The sequence below is a fragment of the Lepisma saccharinum genome, chromosome 3 (genome assembly GCF_977018435.1).
Source record: "Lepisma saccharinum chromosome 3, izLepSacc3.1, whole genome shotgun sequence".
Taxonomy (NCBI): domain Eukaryota; kingdom Metazoa; phylum Arthropoda; class Insecta; order Zygentoma; family Lepismatidae; genus Lepisma; species Lepisma saccharinum.
The window spans coordinates 2,340,422-2,362,477 of NC_139231.1; the positions used below are offsets into that span (position 1 = coordinate 2,340,422).

Genomic DNA, 22,056 nt, shown 5'->3' on the forward strand with positions numbered 1-22,056 from the left:
TCAAAGCAAAACAGTCTTGTGAAGCTGCAGATTCAAAACAATGCCGTTTTTCTCTGGATGAGTCATTGTGATTATTACCGTAGTTGATAAGGGCAAGCGATGTTTGCCACCTAGACAAAACCGGGCAGTAGCAGTCTGGCTGAAAAGGAAGGGAGGGGGGAAACAGGTGGTTGAACGAGTTTTAAAGGACATCGCACTGCACGTGTTGAAGAAGAGAAGTCTTATCAGTAAAGTGCTAATTTTGGAAGCAAGCTGCAGAAGGGGAACAAAAAGAAGGGTGGATCGAGCACTGCTTAACGCATTCCCATGCTGTCAATGAACACACGAGCAATGTTTCAGATGCAGAACTTGAATAAAAACCAGCCCGTTGCCTTATACTGTATATGCATAAATACGGTATATATGTAGTACTTTTTTCTCTGTGTATCAAATTTGACCTTTTTCAAACATTTTCACTAAGTGAGCAAACTTGGAGTCTGCAATTATTGCAGTTGCGACGAAAATCAAAAGCAACATAATCGTCCAATAAGTCAGTCCAGATGATACCTTTAATGGAGGCCATGGATGCATAATTCTTCCATGTCAAAAGTTGCATTAACAAAAGAATAATTAAATATTGCTAGATAGTGAAACGGACAAAAAACACGTAATTTTATAAACATAGAACATCAATAAGTCTACTCGTCATTGGCAATATTCAGGCTTATTTTTATCAATTGTCAGTAAACAAGTCAGTCGAAGCGAATGTTGGGATGACACCTTTAATGGAGGCCATAGATGCATAATTCTACCTCCTTATATGTACATATATGTTAACCATGTAAAATATCGCATTACCAAAACAAAACAATAAATATTGCTAGAAAATTAAACACAAAAACACGTAATTTTATAAACACAAAACACCAATAAGTCTACTCACCATTGGCAATATTCAGGCTTATTTTCATCAATTGTCAGTTTGTCCTTGATCAAATTCACTGGTCCCCCCCCCCCACACACACACTGCTTCCCCCTCCCCACTACTTTCTGAACAAGTCCATTATCGATGTCTGTTTCTTCTTAGACTGTTCTGCAAAGTCTTTCACTTTGTAAAAATGAGACCACATCTCTTCACTGGCGCTCCTGTGTTTCAGTATGCGTTCATACACATCCCCCACTTTGAGAATGTCTTTGATGGTGGGGACATCTTCAGGCTCTTCAATTTCTTCCTCCCCCTCTTCATCGCTAGATTCCTGCTGCCCTCTGACTATATCCGCATCATCGAGGAAGCAAGCAATGTCATTGTCCGCTGTTATGTACTGCTCGTACGTGCAGCCTGGGGCCAAACTCTGCCAAGTTTCTTCGTTGCACGGACGAGAGAAAGTCGAGGGGACAGATGCAGGCGCTGTCGATTGGGCAGGCTGGGGCTCCGCATCCACTGGCGGCAGGCTGTCTGAGTCTTTGGCGGCAGCGGAAGGCACACCGATGGCAGGTTCTTTGTCGACTCGTGGGACAAAGTGAGCGTGTCGGAAACAGTTTGTAATAACTTCAGGCCTCACAGCCCTCCAACTCGCGACGATTCCTCCCATGGCCCTGAACACGTCCCACTTCTTGACTTCCTGGCCCATGTCAAGTTTCCACACCGTACCCCGCACAAGCATCTCACGGTACTTCACCTTCACTTGTTGGATTATCCCCTGGTCCAGAGGCTGAAGTACGCTGGTGGTGTTCTTTGGTAAGAAAACCAGTTCGATGTTCCGGAGATTGTCGAGAGAAGGATGTGCAGGGCAATTGTCGACGAAGACCACGACTTTCCTGTTTGCCGCATCCATCCTCGAGTCGAAACCTCGAAGCCACCTCGTAAAAACCCCCGAGGTCATCCATGCCTTCTTATTAAAGTCATAATCACAAGGCAGGATGTTGCCCTTGAAACCTAGGGGTTTCTTGAATTTTCCGATCACGAGGGGCTTCATTTTATCGCTGCCGTCCATGTTGCAGCACAGAAGGACAGTGAGACGTTCTTTACTCCTCTTCGCACCCTTGCACTTATCCCCTTTCACGGCAAGAGTGCGATCTAGCATCAGATTGTAGAATATCCCCAGCTCGTCAGCGTTGTACACATCTTGAGGTGGATAGTGGTTGAGGATGTTTTGTACCAACGGCAGCCGCTCACTCACAGATTTCGGATCGACCGATGCACTTTCGCCGACGACTTTGTGGCTGGATATTCCATGCAGCCACCCACTTGAACATTTAAAGTTATCTATCCCCAACTTCAGGGCAAAGTCGTCGGCCTTCTTCTGCATCATTGGTCCATTAATAGGTATATTTTGATCTCTATGCTGACCAAACCACTCCAGCATAGCCTTTTCCAGGTTTGCATGCACCGCACCTTTCAAATTTTTCGATTTAACATTGTGACCTTCCTTCTGCACTGCGTTCACGATTTCATCTCTCATTTTGAGAATCGTGAAAAGCGTCGACTTCGGAATACCATGCCGCCGTGCAATCTTTGTCTTTGTGATTTTCTTTTCGTCCACTTCCTGGATGATCTCGTACTTCTTGATAAGCATCAAGAATGTCCTCTTTCCACTCATTTTGCCAAAATCACAAATCCGTAATAAATAGCATGGGTCATCAAAAATCGTTCACAAAATCAAATCCAAAAATACAAACAAATCGAAATATAAAAAAGCGTAAGTCATCAAAATAGCCGTAATAAAAACCAAGAGAAATCCAAAACACAATGCACAAATCCAAGACGTAATAGCACAAGCACAAAGAGAGGGTAGCGTATCCAAGAGCAAGCGAAATCACAATGGCAAAACAAGCCTGGCGTGTAAGTAGCGACCGTCGCTGAGCTTGGGGGAGGGGATGACAGAGGTCAAGTGCTATTGGATATCACTCAAGCGTGGTGTGGTGGTGTCTATTTTTAGATCAGGCCCACTTGCGACCCGCAGAGCGCTCGAGAAGGGAATTGCAACACAGATAATAAAATGAGTGCAAGAAACATATTTTTCGGCCGATTTCCTTGAATTTTTCAACTTTTTTCCCCACGGTTCCCGGGAAAAGGGTCGTTAAATCCGGGGTCTTGGAATCGAGAGTTGACTGTATAGTGGAAATTATGCAAATTTCACACTTCCTTAATTTTTTTAAACAACATTGTGGGGAGAAATGGATTTTATAATTAAGTGATTTATCTCATGGGAAATTATTTTAAAGAAAAACTTTGTTGGCTTGATATGGTATAGTTCCAATCAAAAATTTATATGTTAAACATTTATAGTAGGGCTGAGTCGATACTGATGCCGATATATTGGTATCTGAGCATTGCACAGTGGTCCAAGTGTACCTGCTCAAAATCCCAAAACTTGAAGTTGTGAAAATTAGTTTGATACCCTTGTAGTTTGAGAATGTAAGTTTATTGAAAAGTACCTGCTGTAACACAAGAACTGACGGCTAGGAACTCTTGAAGTGTGGGGATGATGTGATATTAGATAGCTTGTTGTAGTAAGGACTTTCCATTAGTTTCACATCTTTATAAACATTTACTGGATGCCAATTGCAGTTTGAAACTTAGTTTTTGTAACTTTAAGCGTTAATTTTAAGTATACACTTTTGTAATCTGGTTTAATCAAGTGTTGAATTGTTGAGCCGGAACTAAGTTAGTTCTAAATGCCTCAGATTTTTCCCATTTTGATAATTCTCATAAAGTAATAAAACAAGTGAAACAAGCTGAAGTTAAGATTAAACCATATTGTGTTAGCATAATGTTTCTAGTTTCAGGATCCAAAAATAGTTTTTGCCCATTCTTGCCCTTTTTCATAAAATAGTCTTAAAATATAATTGGATATGTGACACATTTTTTCTGAGAAATTACTTATCATATTTAACAGCTGGATCAAACTTGCACATTGAACCGTTACAATCAGAGCCTCCCCGATGGCATAGTGGTAAAGTTGCCACAGGGGTCTCAGATTCATTACCTGGTGGAGTCACATTGCACAGTGGTTCAGATCCAACTTCAAACTGGAGGTCAAGTCCTGATTAGCCTATCTGTGCATAAAGTGAATTTAAAACAACAAATTAATCAAGGTAACTAAATCAGCCGCTTAAGTTTCCCTTCAGCCAATGCTAGACCATACAGTATGCAGACTTCTCCAAGTGCAAGGACAGCAATTTTGAGAGTGCCTTAAAAATAAAAGAGATCTTCATTCTTTGTAAGTTGGGTTGGGATGTACGTGTGGGCAATTTCAATATAAGCAGAGGGCAAGGAAGAGGTATTTCATGTCTCTTGTGCAGCCTAAGATATACTATGAACATAAGAAACTAAGAAAAGTTGCTATTTGACAAAAATCTTTGACATTTAGTGACAAGATTTTTGGTGGCCGAAAATATTTTTCCCCCAGAACTCTGTAGATCTAACTGGAATAGGCAGGAATCTCCTCAAGAAATGTGCCATGATCCTAAAGACACTATCTTATGGACTGGGCCTAGACATGGTGAAATTTGGGATGTGGACTGAGAAGAAAATTGAATTGCACTTCTCGCTCTATCCTTGTTCAACATGCCAGATTCTGTTCACAAGATACTTGTCCGCGGCCCAGCAATTATTGCGGCTGCCCTTCTGCCAATAGGAGAAAAATCAGAAGAGACTCAAGATGCCGGAACCAATCATATAAAGCATTATACCGTATCCAGAACACCATACTCGGACCAGCTCGTGAAAAAGAAAACAATCATGGACATACGTAATCCTTCGATTTCTTCGATCCAGTTATCTCCACAGAGCAGTCTGAGATAGACACTTCAAAACGATGTATTAGACTTCCTTATAACGTTCCCTCCAGTCACTGGCTGAGTTGAAACCAGTTCAGATGGCAACTGTAAATGCATTGAACAATGTGGTTTACTGTATTGTGAGTTCAATTGGCCTTAAAATATCATAATATTTTCTAATATTGTTTACTTTCCCTAAAATGATGGAATATATTTTAAAAAGCTGCATTCTGAGGTCAGAGACCAACAATTGAATTGTAACCAGGTTTTTTGTGCATCTGGACCACTATGCATTGGTTTGAATTTATTTACACATTCTGGCTGATACTTTTCCAGCATTTTGGAAGCATTTTGGACTGTGCAAAAATGCAGAGACTAATTATCCTGGATGTTATGCAAAATTCGAAGTTTCCTTTTATTTTACACCAATTTTGTGTGGAAATACTTAATTTTGTAATAACATGTTCTGACGTAATTCTTGAGTATTTTAAAGTGAAAGTGTTGGTAAATTGATGCATGTAATTAGTGTGGAATACTTACACACAAATATTAAGCAATATTTTGAACAACTTCAGTTATTTCAATTTTCAAGTATTTATATCGGTGGGAATTTGTGCTAGTATAAGCATCAGTATCGGTATTGGTTCAAAGTGGTATCAGCTCAGCCCTAATTTATAGATATTCTAAACTTCTTTAAATTGCTTCAGTTTCAAAGTATCTGAAAAACAGGAAGAGAGTCTTGGCATTAGCATTGTTATCAGGTCAAATTGGTCAAATTCACCCTCATAATAATGTAATCAGAAGCCCTGGTTTTGTAAAGTATATGACTAATTAGGGAGGTTTTTTTTTCCAAAGGTAAAATCCATTGCAGTCACCTATTACAATAAATATTGAAATATGTTAATGAACCACTTTTGTTCCTCAAGGAACATTTGTAATTTTATATCAGATTGCCAGAATGTCTTATTGGTATTGGCAGAAATTTCATATTGATTGATCCGTACTTATTATTGTGCATTTATTTCAGGGCTTCCCCGGTGAAATCTCGTCCTGCACTTGGAAGGGGAAGAGATGTCAGTTTGGACAGAAGGGGAGGGAAGAGGTCTCCAAGCCACTCGAAGGATTCTGACCGAAGAGACTCATCCCGTGGAGATGGCAGAGACAACTGGGGAAGATCAGGAGATGCAAGGTGAATATATTTCCAGTCTGTTCTTTCATTTGCAGTAAATTACATGCATATTTTAGAGAGGGATATATAGTTTGATACATTAAAAAAACTCCAGAAAAAATAAACACTAGGTGCCTGAAATGCCAGTAAAACAGAGTAAGTGTTATGATTTGGGCTTGGAAGTTTTTGACAAATCATCATCATTTTTTTTAGCAGCCTTTAAAACAATGCTAAACCTGATATCAGTCCATTTCCCTGGAGTTAGAACCAAAAAACATTATTTTTATTTTGCATTTTCAAGCCTTTTAGGTCATTTTTCAGTATTTTCTGTTTTTTTTATTTAATTTTTCCCCTCCTTTCTAGTTTTGTGAACTTAGAATGCATTTGCTAGCATAACTTACATATTTAAATTTCCCGAGATGGTACATTTAGCAAGTTTGCCATTAATCGATAATACGATCAATGGGAAAGTACAATATTATTTTAACTGAAATGTTTGGCAATGCATTAAATAATTTATTGTGGTAAATTTAAATCCCCCCCCCCCTTAGCAAACTTAAAAAATTTTGCGTGAAGCCTACTTTGATGTTTCCTATATGCATATTTTAAAAAAATGTAATCTGATGTACGCTAAACACAACCGTATTTTCAGATACTGGCCAACTACTGTATTGTGGACGATCCACTCTGAAAGAAGATAAATAACTTACACAAAAAACCTTGCGGTATATTTTATATAACCTTAAGTAAAAATAAAGAGAACTATATTAGCACTTAATTGCTTTAACCCTTTGCTTCAGTAGTTTAAACCATCAAACAACAGGTTTTGTCAAATTTTCAACTGCTCTCTTGTAATTTTTGAAAAATGAAGCTTTCATTTTGAGTAAAAATTATTTTTAGGTAATTTTTTTAACATTTTTTTAGGTCATCAAATTTCAAGCCCTAGTTATGATATGTTTATTATTTAAATTGTATTTTTGTTTGAGAAGTATCGAACTTGTGAACCAATTCAATATAATGCACCGTTTGTTTTTCAGGAGAGATTATGGAAGAGGCAGAGATAAAGATGATGATAGGAAGAAAGATGATCGAGATAACCGAAGAGATGACAGAAGAGAGAGAATTTCACGAGACAGACTCTCAAAAGAAAGAGGATTCTCGAGGGATTTGGACCGATCTGGCAACAGGGGTAAAGATGACCGCGATGGTGGGAGGAGAGACTTGGACCGAGATTATGGAAAGGACCGAGATTCTGGAAGGGACAGACGTAGAGATCCATTGCCGGATAGGGGCGCACATGATGATCACGACTTCCCAAGCAAAGGTATGAAGCTTGTGTGGCTCTCGGAATGTAAAATTATTCGATAGTTTTGTATTGTGGAAATCATGAGTGAATAAAAAATTTTAACGGAGGAGAGTATTGCCTGTGCATGACTCCTTGGAAGTTTGCCTTGGAATAGATAGATCGCAGAACACCAGGAAATGCTTTGGATGGTTTTTAATCAGCTTCAACTCTGCTTCTGTTTTCAGCACATACCGTATTTGCCAGTGTATAAGATGCACGTTTTTGATGAGAAAGCTTTATCACTGAGTTTATAATTAATTTAATATGTACAACAAGTAACTTCTAACTAGGAAAGAATACATTTTAATCTTCTTCGTCACACATCGCAAGAAAGCAATAAAGAAATGTCTAACTCAGGAAAAAAATGCAGAAATAAAGACAATCAAAAACTGAATATCGGTGTATAAGACACATCCTGTTTTTCAGACCATCTTATATGCCAGCAAATACAGTAATTTAAACTTATGCAGTGCTTTAATTGTAATTTAATATTTCAAAAACTACAAACAGTAGAGCTGCAGATTATATCTCATTTTGTTCAGCATAGACCAACCAGGTTATAAGGTGAAACATTCATAAAAGGTGCAAATGCAGTGGAACCTTAATTTTACATTTTCCATGGAACCCAGCTGAAAAACACTAGTAAAATGCAGGAAATGTTAAATCGAGAAATATTTTCTAGCATTTTGCTATTTTGGGATCATCAAGGTTAAATGTAGAATGCATGAGAATGAAATCTGGGAACGTAAAATTGGAGTTACACTGAATTTCAGTAATTAAATCAGTAAGGTTTTCTTAAAAAAATACTATTTTTTCATCAAAAATCATTCTGGAACTACTGGTTTGGAAACAGAACTGCACTGAAATATTTACAGGTATATGCTTCAGTTTCTTACAAAGAATTATCACTTGTCATTTTTACATCCTGGGTGTTTCAAATATTACTTTTCACAGGAAATAATGATGGTCAAGGGTTTCCCAACCATTTATCGTGTCATGTAACCATGGCAATGATAAGATTAATCATACCATGCTTTGAAGCTCTCGTAAGGTCCGGCAGGAAAAACAGTGGTTTGTAAATGAATGCTACAAAGGAAATTATGTATTAATAGATTTTATTTGATGAATCTACAGAATAGTATATACTGTTTGTTGATACGTAAGTAACTTTTCATAAGTCTTGAAAATAACATCATCCAAATGCTTTCCATTTTTCCCTACACGTTCTTCTAACCAAACTTGCAAGCTGTGCATTGCATCTTACACCATGTATTTAGGTACTCCTGTAATTTCCTGATGAATAGCAACTTTCAGTACATCATCTGTGCAGTTTATTAATGAAAACTTTTCCCTTGAGGTATCCCCAATGGAAATGACCACATGCAGAAAGGAAGGACCTCCCTGATAGCATAGTGGTAACATCGTCACCTTGCAATCAAGGGTTCGATACCCAGTGGAGGCACATAGTGGTTTGGATCCCACATTAAACTGGAGGTCCAGTCCTGATTAGCCTATCTGTGCATAAAGCGGACTTAAACAACGACTCAAGTAACAAACAGAATGGTCCGGCCATTGCAAGTCATCATACTACTGGAAAATTACTTTCGTACCTTTGATGTTCTTGCTATATGAGTAGTTGCTCTGTCTTATCGAAACCATACATGCTGTGTGCAGTTCTGGCAAAATAAAGTTTTGAAGGAGGGAAACATGATGATTATATGTTACTGCATGTCTGCCCTCTTCACAGAAGTATGGGCCTATCATTCCAAAGTTTGCCACATTGCATCATGCAGTAATGAATGCATTAACAATGAAAGGGACCTGCTGCAAACTTGACCTGACACGCGGCTTAGTGTAGTCAGCACATTGAGTCCCTTAGCTGCTGTTCCCTGGCTTTGCTCTTTTGAAGTAGCTCCCCAGTTGTCCTGACGATGTGGGATTAACACTGAAATTTAGGGAGCTTCCATCAGGAATCACACCTGGATTGGCAAATGGAAGAGCTCTAACCATTTGTCTATGCAGAACCCTGAAAAGGAAACTATGATTTAGAAATTAGCTAGAACTGAGCCTCTATCAATCGGTGTTGGAATTAGGGTATTTAAAAGTTTGCCAGAACACTGGGTGACTAATTTTAAACTAATTGTGTGCCAACATTGTGTTAAAAGTTAATTTCATGACTAAATATAGTAAAGCCCTGATTTTACATTCCAAGGTTTTACATTTTCCCACATTGTACATTCAAGCTCAATGGTCCTAACATGGTAAAATGTTAATAAATTTTCCTCGATTTTACATTTTTTTAGCTTGGTCCCCTGAAAATACCTAAAATTGATGTTCCACTGTAACAGCTATTTTGAAGTTCTGCTCATCTCTTATGTGAAGTTATGAATATTTTAAAACTCGTCTCAATGTTGGTGGGAATTAGTGAGAGAATTATCATTTGTATTGCTTCAAAATAGTTTCTGCTCAGCTTTAGTATTTACTGTACAAAAACAGGATACATGAATTAGATTTCCCTTATATTTATGAATTTTGTAATTTTTGGGTGGATCTTTCGTTACCAATAACCAATTATTTATTCTCAATTTTAAAGTGATTACAATTACACTTACAATTACAATCATTGCAAGAGAGAATTGAAGTGAATAAGAGAACAACCCTTTAAAAAAATTCATACACAATACTTGTTTCAGTGTTAACAACACAATTGTACTACTCACACCTGCACTCAATGCTGGTTGCTGGCAGACTAAGTCCAGAATGGTAAGGGTGATTCTGTTTTCCCATTTCTCCTCTTCATAATCACATTACCTGACTATCAACTCTTGTCAAAAATCTATTTTTGACAGCAGCTAAAATACCAGGAATTAAATCAGCTGTATAAATAAAAGCAGACACTAACCTCTGTGGGTTAGCACAGTGCACTACGATGCAAGGGATCTTGGGTTTCAAATCCCGGCCTGAGTATGGCTGTTCTTTGTGATGTCTCTTCATTAATTTCATCATGTCATCACTCATCCTCATCTTTGAGTTGGCCAAAGTTAGTAGAAAAGTGAAGTAAAATAAACATATGGTTTATTTTACTTCACTTTTCTATAAAAGCAGGTAGCATATGCAGTGTAGGTAATGGAGACAAATGGAATAATATGTTCCATTTCTAATTTTTATAAAGTGGATTAGCTTATGTGCTCAATCATGCTTTCAAATTTTAATTATTAATATTTCAAACTGCAGGTGGACTTTATAGACACTTGCAATGTGCTTAATCCTCTGTGTACTTGATATTACAGTTATATCTGCTAAAAATATGGTCCTCTCCTATAAGAATATTTCAATGACACTTCAAAAACCACCAAACCAGCTGTATTGTACATTTGTGTATTGTGTTGAAAGAATCTGATAGAGATAGTTTGAGTTTGTTCTATAAGTCCACCTTATGCATAGAGATGCTAATTGGGACTGGACCTACAGTTTAAAGTGGTGTCCGAATCTCTATGCGCCTCCACTGCATATCAAACCAGGTGCCCTTGAAAACAAGGCAACGACGTTATCCCTATGCGATTGGGGAGGCTCACTGCGATGGGAATGCACAGTCTTTATGAGATAATGAACGTGTACACACTTATTGCTTATGTCGTAAAGACATAAGTGCAGATTGCTTTTTTTTGTGTGTGTGTGTTTACTTTGTTAAAATTACAGCAGTGCATTGAGAGTTACAGAGAAAACATTTCTTAAAGGTCTGCTTGCAATTACAGGGGAACCATGATTTTACGTTCCCTGATTTTACATTTTCCCACATTATACATTAAATTAAATGTTATAAAACTTTCCTCGATTTTACATTTTTCCACATTTTAAGTTTGTATAGCTTGATCCTCTCAAAAGTGTAAAATGGAGATTCCAATGTATTAAATAAAACACAAGTTACTACTAAGTGAACATACGATATTTACAAATCATTCAATTGTAGAATATAATATGATGTCTGTACAAGAAAGAGAGTTCGAAAGAAAAGTGCTTGAAACAAAGAATTTGTGAGTACAAACACAAAGAATGAATAGATGTGATGGTGATATCGGGGAAAAAATGGATGGATCTAATAAAGAAACACATTATCATTCCCCCCAATAACATTTACAGCTTTTCCCACCAGTTTTAAGTGCAACAGAGAGTTTGTTTATTGGATGATGTAAGGAGGGGACCTTGTCAGTAGGAAGAAACGAGTACGCATCCGGGAAGCAAGATCGGTGATGCACGTCTTTTACACAAGGCAGCTGATGGCCGCAATGAACTTGTTTAATACTATGACTTTTATTCTTTTAACAATTTTTTTATTCCGTTTTTATACTTTCAATGTGATTTCTCTGAAAACCACCCAGAGGAAGGATCTAGGAATGGATCCGAAACGTCGGTTTTTGGAAAGAACCTGTTGAACCACACGTAAGTAGTGACTTGTGTTTTATTTAATGCAAGCGGAGACATAAAATACTGCCAAACCATAACGGAAAGTTAAAAAAATCCACAGGTAAAAGGGATAACGATGTTGCGCGAAGAATATGTTAGGCACGCCCTCCTCTTTCAGCAAATAGTGTTTCTTTTTACTTGCAATTTAGAAGATGGTTTTCATGAACAGATGTTTGAAAAAATTCTAATACTGTATCACATTGCTTGTAAAATCAACAGTAGTCGTGTAATGGTCTCTAATTCATTCACTATTTCCTCTCTGTAATCTTGATTTTCAAACTTCTTTCCAGGTCGCGACCATGAAGTGGATAGAGATCGTGATAGAGAAAGGGATAGAGAAAGAGACAATCGAAACAATAGAGATAAGGACAGGGATAAGGAGAGGGAGAAAGAAAGGGATAGAAATAGAGAGAAAGAAAGAGATCATGAAAGGGACAGGGACAAAGATCGAGATAGAGATCGGGATCGTGACCGAGATCCCCGTGACCGAGAGAGAGAACATGTACTTGCTAAAGCCAGAGAATACGAGAGAGAGATTCCTTCTTTGCTCTCCATCCTTACCCACAATCCTAAGGATCTCCCACATCGCAATCATGACAATAGGACCGAAGGAAATCATTCTCGTGGCCAGAGGAGTGTGGAGAAGGATCGAGAGAGAGAGAGGGATAGAGATTTTGGAGGAAGATCAAGGGAAACAGAGAGTCGAAGAATACCAGAGGAAAAGGAGTATGAAAATCAATTTGATCGAAGAGGTAATATGGCAAGATATATTTTTAACTTGCATTTTGGTGTAGTTCGTCCCCTTTTGAGTCTTAAGTACTAGTATCACACACTTTTTTTTTTTTTGCAGCATTTATCGACATCAAAATTTCTGAAATTCTAAGTGATCCATGTTTGAGAAAAAATTGGGAGTGAGTGTGAGTGAATGAGTGATAGATGATGGTTTCATCAAATATGGACTGTGCATTTGAAATCTTTAGTAAATCTTATTTTAGTATATGTGAACACTTCAATATATATTACACTCCTGCACATGCTATTCATATTCACTTTGCATGGTTTTTATGATTTCACAATGCTGTTTGAATTAATTCGTGTAGCTTACTGCTTGTGCCAACAAAATTTATTATAAATAAGTAATTTAACACTTACTTCTGGCACGTAATTGGTTTGTTTGAGCAGTTTGTCTTCAACATGTGAGATAAATTGTCCAGTAACTACTTTTTGATACTGTCAGATTATCATGAAGAACACAATGAAATATATTACAAATGACATGTGTGGTGAAATGTATGTATGTAAAATATTAAGCTTACGTTGACACAAGGTACAGTGCATTTGTTTTGGCTCTGGCCCGAGATTGCACGTGAACAACTTTGAACAACTCTTATAACACAGGTTAGTACTTGTTATGCAATATAAATATCATTGTCTATATGCTAAAGATTTGTGCGTAAATAAGCGAGATGTTACAGGACGAAAGTGCCGACTCCTGCACCATGTCACACACTATCTCGGTCCAGAGCCAAAATGAACGCACTGTATAAGTTATACATCATGATAAGTTATACATCATGATAAGTTATACATCATGATAAGTTATACATCATGAATATTTTTATTTGATTTGTTTATATGTAATTTTCAATTGGAAGTGTATGGTTGTAATATTGCTCCTGTAGTATACGGTTGTTACAAGCATAAAAACTCAGTAAGCAATGCATACATACAAGAAACAAAAAAGTATATGGTTGGTATATATTCGTTTACATATGGCTTATATTGTGGTCTAAACTTCAAGCGGTTGACTATCGATCTTACCACTAAAGTTCCTGGATTCGAATCAGCCTGAGCATAGGTGTTCTTTGTGAATATCTGTTCATGAATTTCATCTAATTATCACTCATCCTTATCTTTGCAATTAGCCAAAAGTGACAGAATGCTAAATAGTTAAAATAGAAACAGAAAATATTACCATGTCAGTATTCTCTGATGGGAACTGAATTGTCATTTCAGTTACCTTTAATATTAGTTAACACCATTTCATTCTCTTTAACTTAAATGTTATTGCTATTTTGATAGGACTGGACTTAAATCAGTTTCAGAAATTATCAGTTCAACTTTAATTAGTAGGGGATGCTGTGGAGTAATTGATTAAAGAACTGGATTTGTAGTAAGACCGCAGGTCTGTCGTAGGCTCGATTCCCACCTCCGTGAAAAGAACTTTCACCTGAAGACGAGAGAAGAGGTGCTCTCTCGAAAGTGTTAAGTTAAAGCACTAGATAATGTCCAATTATCATTGCATGCCAATGATTGTCTGTTTTATTGTTTGATTACACAGTTTTACAAACTAGCCTCGATATATTTCTAGCAGAAACATTTTTTTTTTACATTTATTTATCATTGTTTATCTATGCTCAGGGCGTCAAGAACGTGGTGGAAGGTTCTCTGATCAAGGAGAGCGTGGACGGTTTGAAGAGCTGCCTCATGAGGAACAGCAACCCATTATTGGACGAAGGAATGAGCTAGGAGAATCAAGAAGCTTCTCAGAAGACAGGAGAAGGTACACCTCTTTATTTTGACATGTACACCACAATTGTCCTTCCTATTGAAGAAAACAGGCACATTACAGTCAAATGTAAGATAAGTGCCTGCATCATCCTTCAAGTGTATTATTAAAGAGTTTTTGTAAATAGCATGTACACATTACCTGTACATAGATGGAACATTATTGCGAAAATCATGATCTGTTTGTTACCCACCCACAGTCCATTTGCTTCACAGGCAACTGCTGCCTATGTGGTCCATTATAAAGGGACATTGCTGCTTCATTCATGGAAAATGTACTGTCTTTCCTCCTGTATTGTACACAAGTTCCATTGCCCTTGCATACCATGGACATTTACTTTACATTTCCTACACTGGCTGTTTTTCTTTACAAACCATTAACCTCTGCACATTTTTTCCAACTGATTTTTATCTGAAGTTTTTTTAAAAAAACATTTCAAGCATTTCAGTACCTCTACATTGCCTGTCTTTTTCCAAAATTTTCACTAGGGCTAATATAAAATATACATATAAGCGCACTTTCAATATATAATATCACGACAAGTCGATCCATTGTTTCTAGGGCTGAGCTGATTAGCTTCAGTATTGGTTGAAATTTATCCACCGATGCTGACACAGACTGAATCTGGTTATGTAAGAAGCCTGCTGAAAAGCATAATCATTACTATATTTTTACAAAACTGCGGAAAGAAATATATTTTATTATTAACCTTTATCAGGTTTCAAACATAACTAACTACCCAAATTATGGGCTTCGGCACCCTGTGACAGCAATTAATGTCATTTGTTGAAAGCTACAGATGATATTTCAGTTCTTGCTTTTTTGTTCATTTATGTACTACCTAAGGTGTGTGACATACTGGAATGATAAAACAACAGGGTGGCGACAGACCTGGAAAACCTGGAAAACCGGGAAAAGTCAGGGAATTTGAGGTGTCAAAAAAAGTCAGGGAATTTCGTCTTCATTGACCTTTTTTTAATTTTTTTTATTATTATTTTTTTTATTTAAAGATATCGTTATGGAACTCTTCACGAGAACAGGAAACTTCGTTCGTAAGTTTCGGCCTCAACTTTTAGGCCCCTTTTATGCGCAACACAACCACGGCGCCAGAAACCAGTGAAGGCAGGAGGAGAGAGAGAGAGAGAGAGAGAGAGAAATTTCTCTCGCCCGGGCTTCTCGGCGGGAATTTTAAATTCGAACACTCTTTGGAGGAAAATTGTTATAACTCGGGCACTATGGGAGCAATCTACTTCGGATAACTTTTGTTTTGCAGCTACAACATCAGCGCATGCAACCGTGTACAATTCAGAACACCGAACCGAGGAAGGGGGCTTGGGGGTGGGGGGGGCACGTCTCCCGAATTTCAATGGAAAAACATAAAAATCTGGAGTTTCCCCCCTCTTCTCCTGCTATCTTTGAGAGAAGGCGCAAACTTTAGTATTCTTTTCAAAGAATGGACATTTCTCAAGAGAATGAAACATGTTTCATGTTCTAGGGTGCCATACAAGTTGAGTAATAAGCCAAAATCTGAAATAATTATTTTACGAAAAATAGGTAATTTGCATTTTTGGAGGAAAATTTTTATAACTCTGGCACTATGGGAGCAATCTACTTCCAATAAATTTTGTTTTGCAGCTAGAACATCAGAGCATGCAACCGTGTACAATTCAGAACGCCGAACCGAGGATGGGGGTTTTGGGGCGCGACCCCCGAATTTCAATGAAAAAAACATAAAAATCTGGAGTTTGCCCCCTCTTCTCCTGCTATTTGGGAAGAAGGTGCGAACTTTAGAATTCTTTTCAAAGAATGGATATTTCTCAAGAGAATGAAACATGTTTCATGTTCTTAGGTGCCATACAAGTTGAATAATAAGCCAAAATGTGTGTTTTTTTTTTTTTACGAAAAATAAGTAATTTGCATTTTTGGAGGAAAATTGTTATAACTCGGGCACTATGGGAGCAATCTACTTTGGGTATGTTTCGTTTTTCAGCTAAAAGATCATAGCATGCAACCGTGTACAACTCAGAACGCCGAACCGAGGAAGCGGGGTTTGGGGGCGCGACCACCGAATTTCAATGAAAGAAAATAAAAATCTGGAGTTTGCCCCCTCTTCTCCCGCTATTTTGGAGAGAAGGCGCAAACCTTAATATTCTCTTCAAAGAATGGATGTTTCCAAAGAGATTGAAACATGTTTCATGTTCCTGGGTGCCATACAAGTTGAATAATGAGCCAAAATGTGAAACTCTGTTCGGAAATGTGGCATGGATATGTTGCGGAGAGGGGGATGTTGGTCATCAATATGAATTTCCCAGGCTTGCTCCAGACCTGTGTCAGAGTTTCCACCCAAACATAAGAGTATGAAGGTCCAAAAAGCACATTCATTTCGTAATCAGCACCATGATACCATATGGTATCATCGGGGGAGTAATGGTTAAGCCTCTAAATATTACGTGGAAAATGCATTGAATTATCATTTTTTTCTTGTCCGTATGGGAGTAGTAAGGAGACTTGTCAACAGATGGAGGGGATAAAAGCGGGTGGCGCCGTCCGATAGTTGTCGGACGTCGTAGTAAGGCATTTTGTTGGGCAAACTGAAGGAACATGGAAACAAATAGGTTCCATTGATACATACGATTTTTGTCGAATATCACCACCCGACAAAGTATCTCACTACTGAATGGGACAGAAATTGCATGGACTGCAAAATCCAACAAAAATCGCATACATAAACAAGAAGAGCTTTAGACTGCAAATATGCTGCTGGAATTTTATTACTCTTCTGGCTCACTTCACCTTATTTAATGTAGCAGTGCTTACGAAGGTTTTCCTTCATCATCCTGATGTATTACTGGTTTCACACAAGTTAACATACGTTTACAATGACATTGCACTATTCTTGGATATCAAGAAGAATCCAACAAAACGGGATATATATTGAATACTATCACGAAAAAGTGAAACATAAATCTGCATTGGTGAATGTTATAAAAATTGGCAATCTCAAATTTACTGCAACACTAGTATTGCAATGAAATTAATGCCACTCTCTGTCCTGTCTGTTTAAACTCGTGAGAGATGGTCATTAATCTCTCACTGAGTAATGTTAATGTCCAATATTATGAAATAAAATACTAATAATAAATACGTAAATGTTTTTATATCATATTTACTAGATTCATTCAATCATAAAAGCAAATCACTTTCTTCAAGAATTGACTTTTCTCTGCCAGCCCTGCTAAATTTTCACTTTCCATCTACTGATTTATACGAGGGGTGGCCAGAAAGTAATTTCCGATTAGTAGGGACATTGATTTTTTGCAAATGCCAAAACCGTGAAAAATTGTAATTGCTGCGAAGTTATGTTTAGGAATGTGCAGTGATGTCTGGACACATTTTTCGCCTGTTCGAAATATCGAAATAATGCGAATTTGACATAAAATGCCAATTTTTTTTTAGCGATTTTTTTTAAAGAAATGTCGTAAAACAACGAAAAATTCCATAAAATCCAACATTCTTGTCTTTTCTAGGCCATGTTTGTGTACATAGAACATGCCAGTTTTCCAACATTTTACTCAAGAGTAAACTATAGAGTTATATGTACATGGAATAATCCGACAGCCCACGATTTTTTCAACTTCTATCAAAACCATTTGCATCACAGAGCAAAGTGGCAGGGTTCTAACAGGAGATCGAGTGCGAATCTACCGTCACACGGGAGCTACATCTTCAGTATTTGTCGCGCGAGATGTGTTTTGAATTACCAAGCTATGTGCGCACCATCGGCATTTGTCGAGCGAGTAATAATGGAGCTCCAGTCGTTAGGGCATTGACTACTATGAAAGAGACCTGGGGTCGATCCCCTGGGGGGGGGGGGGGAGAACCGGGATGTTTTCCACCTATTCAAACTGCTCCGGCACCCACCCAGCATCATATGAAGCTGGTACCTTGAGGAAATTTTGAGGGATAAAGGTAGCCAGGAGCGTGGTGCTGATCACATCACCCCACCTTCAGCCGTGATCAAGAAAGTGTGGGGCCCTAACTCCACACCCCTATACACCTTCATGGAAAAGTGCAGGGAAGCACTTTACTTTTACTTCCTCAAAAATCTGTTACAACATAAACTGTCACGAAAATACGTAGACCATGTGACCTACAATTTGAAATAATAGTTTAAAAGCACAATGGAGTATTAAGTTTCGGTATATTTGGCAGATAAATGTTCTAAAACATAAACGCGAATTTTGGGAAACGTAACACTAACAAGTCAAAAATAAGATAATGCCAATTTTTGGTGCCATAATATATCGGTATCCGTCACGTGAGATTGATTGATTTTAATTTTTAGGGTGCGTCGCCACTTACGGTCATTATGCACCCTTCAGTATATACGGGGAAAATTCTATTATCTAAAATCCTTACCTTAAAATTTAAAAAGGGGTATGGAAAATAACTTTCCCAAAATAACTTTCAAGATATCAAACTCTCACGAAGAGGCGTAAGCCATGTGACTTACAATTTGAAACAGTAGTTTAAAAACACCATGAAGGTATAATATCAGATATTTGCCAGAAAATGCGCTAAAATGAAAATGTGAATTTGGGGAAAAATAACACCGTATAGTAAGAAAATAAAAATAAGAAAATACACAATTTGAAAAATTGTCCCTACCGATTAGGCATAAATAAAACATGAATATCAGTTGTAATTTATTGCATTAGTAACAGTGAGTCCTAACCTAATTTTCGGCATAATCACCACCGTTGTTCAGGCATTTGTCGTAGCATGGCACTAAATTTTGTATGCCAATGGTAAATGTGTCTGACAGCAAAGACTGGAACTATCTCTACCGCAGTGTAGCTGTCAAATCCTTGCCCTGCCAGAAACCTCTTCAGTTAAACAAAGAGATGAAAGTCGGTACATTCAAGGCTAGGGTTGTACAGGGAGTGGTCCAAGATATCTCACCTGAAGTGATGCAAAAGGCCTGTGTGTACTCAGCTGTATGGGGTTGTGCACATTTGATTGGCATTCCGTGAATTGTCTGCACCATCGTCTGACCATACTACGAGTATCACTCACGACATCGGCCTGCACACCTCACACAATTGCTGGTGGCACTGTGCAAATTCTGAGCGTGCAATATAGGCTACATTGCAGTTGGTGGGAAACTGTTTGAGAGCTGCAATCTTTAACCTAGAACTGTCCTGAAACGGCTGCATTGCAAATGTACCAGATTACAGCTACATGCCACTTCTTCCTGCCTGCATGTGTGTGTGTCTATCTCTGACCACTAGTGCTGCATATACGCACCATTGAACCTTTTTACAGGGTGCCCCTCGTATATGAACTTTCAGAAGCTTTTATTATTAATGTGTTCCTGTTTTAATGTGTGGTTAGCTAAATCAGGTACCTATACAATGCAATTCTATAAATTCCTTGCGTTAAATTTCTAATACCTACATACCCTTTTCGTCAGCATTAATGGTATAACTGCATGTTGTCAGTTTCACAGTACTTCACGTGGATATACTGTACTGAAGCAGAAATCCCATTGATAATGTAAGGACATATGACACTTTATTTTGTTCGATTCAATTGTTTCACTTATATGCAAGAGTTAAGTTGTTTGCTTTACAGAGAAGAGAGAAGTAGCTTTATGCATTGAAAAATGAGTCCGCACTCATGGTTCTTGCAAGCAGAGGGTTCCAAACCGCAGTGGAAATATCAAAATATAATACCGAGAATGTATAAGGAGACTGATAAATTACAAATTGTATTTCTTAATCAATCACTCTTCACTCTTATCTCATTTAGTCGTAACTTTAAAAATAATCAAGTATTTTATTTTAAACTTACTGCGTATGACAAAATTCTGTAATCCTTCCCTAGCTTGTGAATGGTAATAACTTTCCAAATTCACTATTTTGCAGTTTGAATTCAAATCATAGAGAATACAGAAATTTAGTCAATTTCATAGAAGATAATATTGGTACTTAACAAAACCATACGTGGATGTGTATGAGTTTATTATTTCCATTTGCAAAAACATCGATTTAGTTTAGTTTGTAATTGTCAGGGAAAAATGTAAATTTTGTCCTGGAAAACCTGGAAAAGTCAGGGAATTTCATTTGCTTGTTTGTAGCCACCCTGAACAATATATTTATTGTTACTATTTTTAACAAAGACATTTTGAAAATGTCAATTTTTTCCATAAATTACGCAGTATTGTTGAAAATGTAACTTGTGAATGGGTATTACTTTTCAACCACCATTTCTTGCTGATATCTTTTACATGTAATAATGATAAAAATGAAAAAAAAAAAAATTGTTTACTATGTTCATCTAGGGGGTGACCTTGAATTTTAAACAATTACCAGAAAATTATATATTTTTTTAGAATTGGTTGAATATTTTCCTTTTTTTCCTAAATTAGAACATGGAGATTATACAGTGCAACCCCGATTTTACGTACCCCAATTTTACATTTTCCTGCATTTTATACTAAATTTTCATGTTCCCAGTAGAACAAAATGCTATAAAATTTTCCAAGATTTTACATTTTCCTGCATTTTAAGTTGTTTCACCTTAATCCCCTAAAAAAACGTAAAATTGAGGTTCCACTGTATGCCCTCGAAGAGCATTATTTTGCCATGGTTACCTGCATTTTTGGTGCATTCAGCATCCATAGGGCTGGCACTACAACCAATTTTCTGGAAATCTATTCCCCAAGAAGTATCAACCAATTTTCTGTGCAACTTCGTATGGTTGTAGAAATATACCACTGCTATGCATTACATCTACATCTTTCGTTCACTCTGGTCTATTGCTGCGGCCATAGGAGGGCCGAATACAAATTTTTGCATAACATTTTGATTTTCTTTTTGTTTCTTCTTTATCTTTCATTATTTGGAGGTAAAATGTATAAAATTCACCTCCGCTAGAAGCCCTGTCATTACGGAAAAACAGGAAACCCAATTTTATCTCTGTATAACAACTAGTTCTTTTTCTATAAATTATTTTGTACAGTGCTCCAAGTTTGAATCAGCATGCCTGAGAAGTTCTTGTCCCGAGAGGCTAACAGGTGGGAGAGGCTCCCGTCCACTAAAGGTTACATCTGCAGTTATGAATATTCTAACTTTAGTGGACGGATTCTTGTGTATGTGCCTCTCCAGATGGGACTTTTCAATCACATGCTTTTCAGACCTTCCATGTAGTACAAAAAGGATAACATAGCTCAAGATCTAATTGCCGTAAAGAGATGAAATTGGTTTTGTATTTTGGGAGGGGGAGGGATAACAGGACTTTTAGCAGATGTGAAATTTGTACATTGTACACCCTAATAATGAAAGTTAAAGGGAGAAGAAAATTGAAATAAAATAATAATAATAATAATAATAATGAAAAGGTATTTGGCATGCCCCTGTGCCCACCATAGTAGACCAGAGTGAATAAACAAATGGAGTATGTAGTACATTCCTGCAACCATGCAAAGTTTTGTTGAAAACAGGGAGAGAAAAATATAGCAGCACTGTTTGAGAGTGGCAAGGTTGCCAGCTTATGAAAACTATTTCCGGAATTTCACTTCTAGCACTAATGGATGCTGGATGGACCAAATTTTGAGGGAAGCACCAGAGATTGCTCTTCGAGGATATGCAATGTCCTTCAATTTTGTAAGATTTTCGAAAATTTTAATTTTCTGGAAATTTTGAAAATTTAATTATATACATTTAGACATTTCCTCCTAGACCCCTA

At 37.4% G+C, this 22,056-nt stretch overlaps 1 protein-coding gene across 5 annotated transcripts in view; it reads left to right on the forward strand.

Annotated features, from left to right (window-relative positions):
* LOC145984902 (uncharacterized) overlaps nucleotides 1-22,056 on the forward strand; it is a 147,814-nt gene that overhangs the window by 67,458 nt on the left and 58,300 nt on the right. For 4 of the 5 annotated variants that reach the window (XM_083118278.1, XM_083118279.1, XM_083118280.1 and 1 more), the window contains 4 exons: nucleotides 5,789-5,950; nucleotides 6,967-7,253; nucleotides 12,029-12,490; nucleotides 14,160-14,301. In XM_083118278.1, the coding sequence (XP_082974404.1) occupies nucleotides 5,789-5,950; nucleotides 6,967-7,253; nucleotides 12,029-12,490; nucleotides 14,160-14,301 (1,053 nt within the window). The remainder of the gene's footprint in view (nucleotides 1-5,788; nucleotides 5,951-6,966; nucleotides 7,254-12,028; nucleotides 12,491-14,159; nucleotides 14,302-22,056) is intronic. The other variant, XM_083118282.1, reaches the window with a different exon arrangement.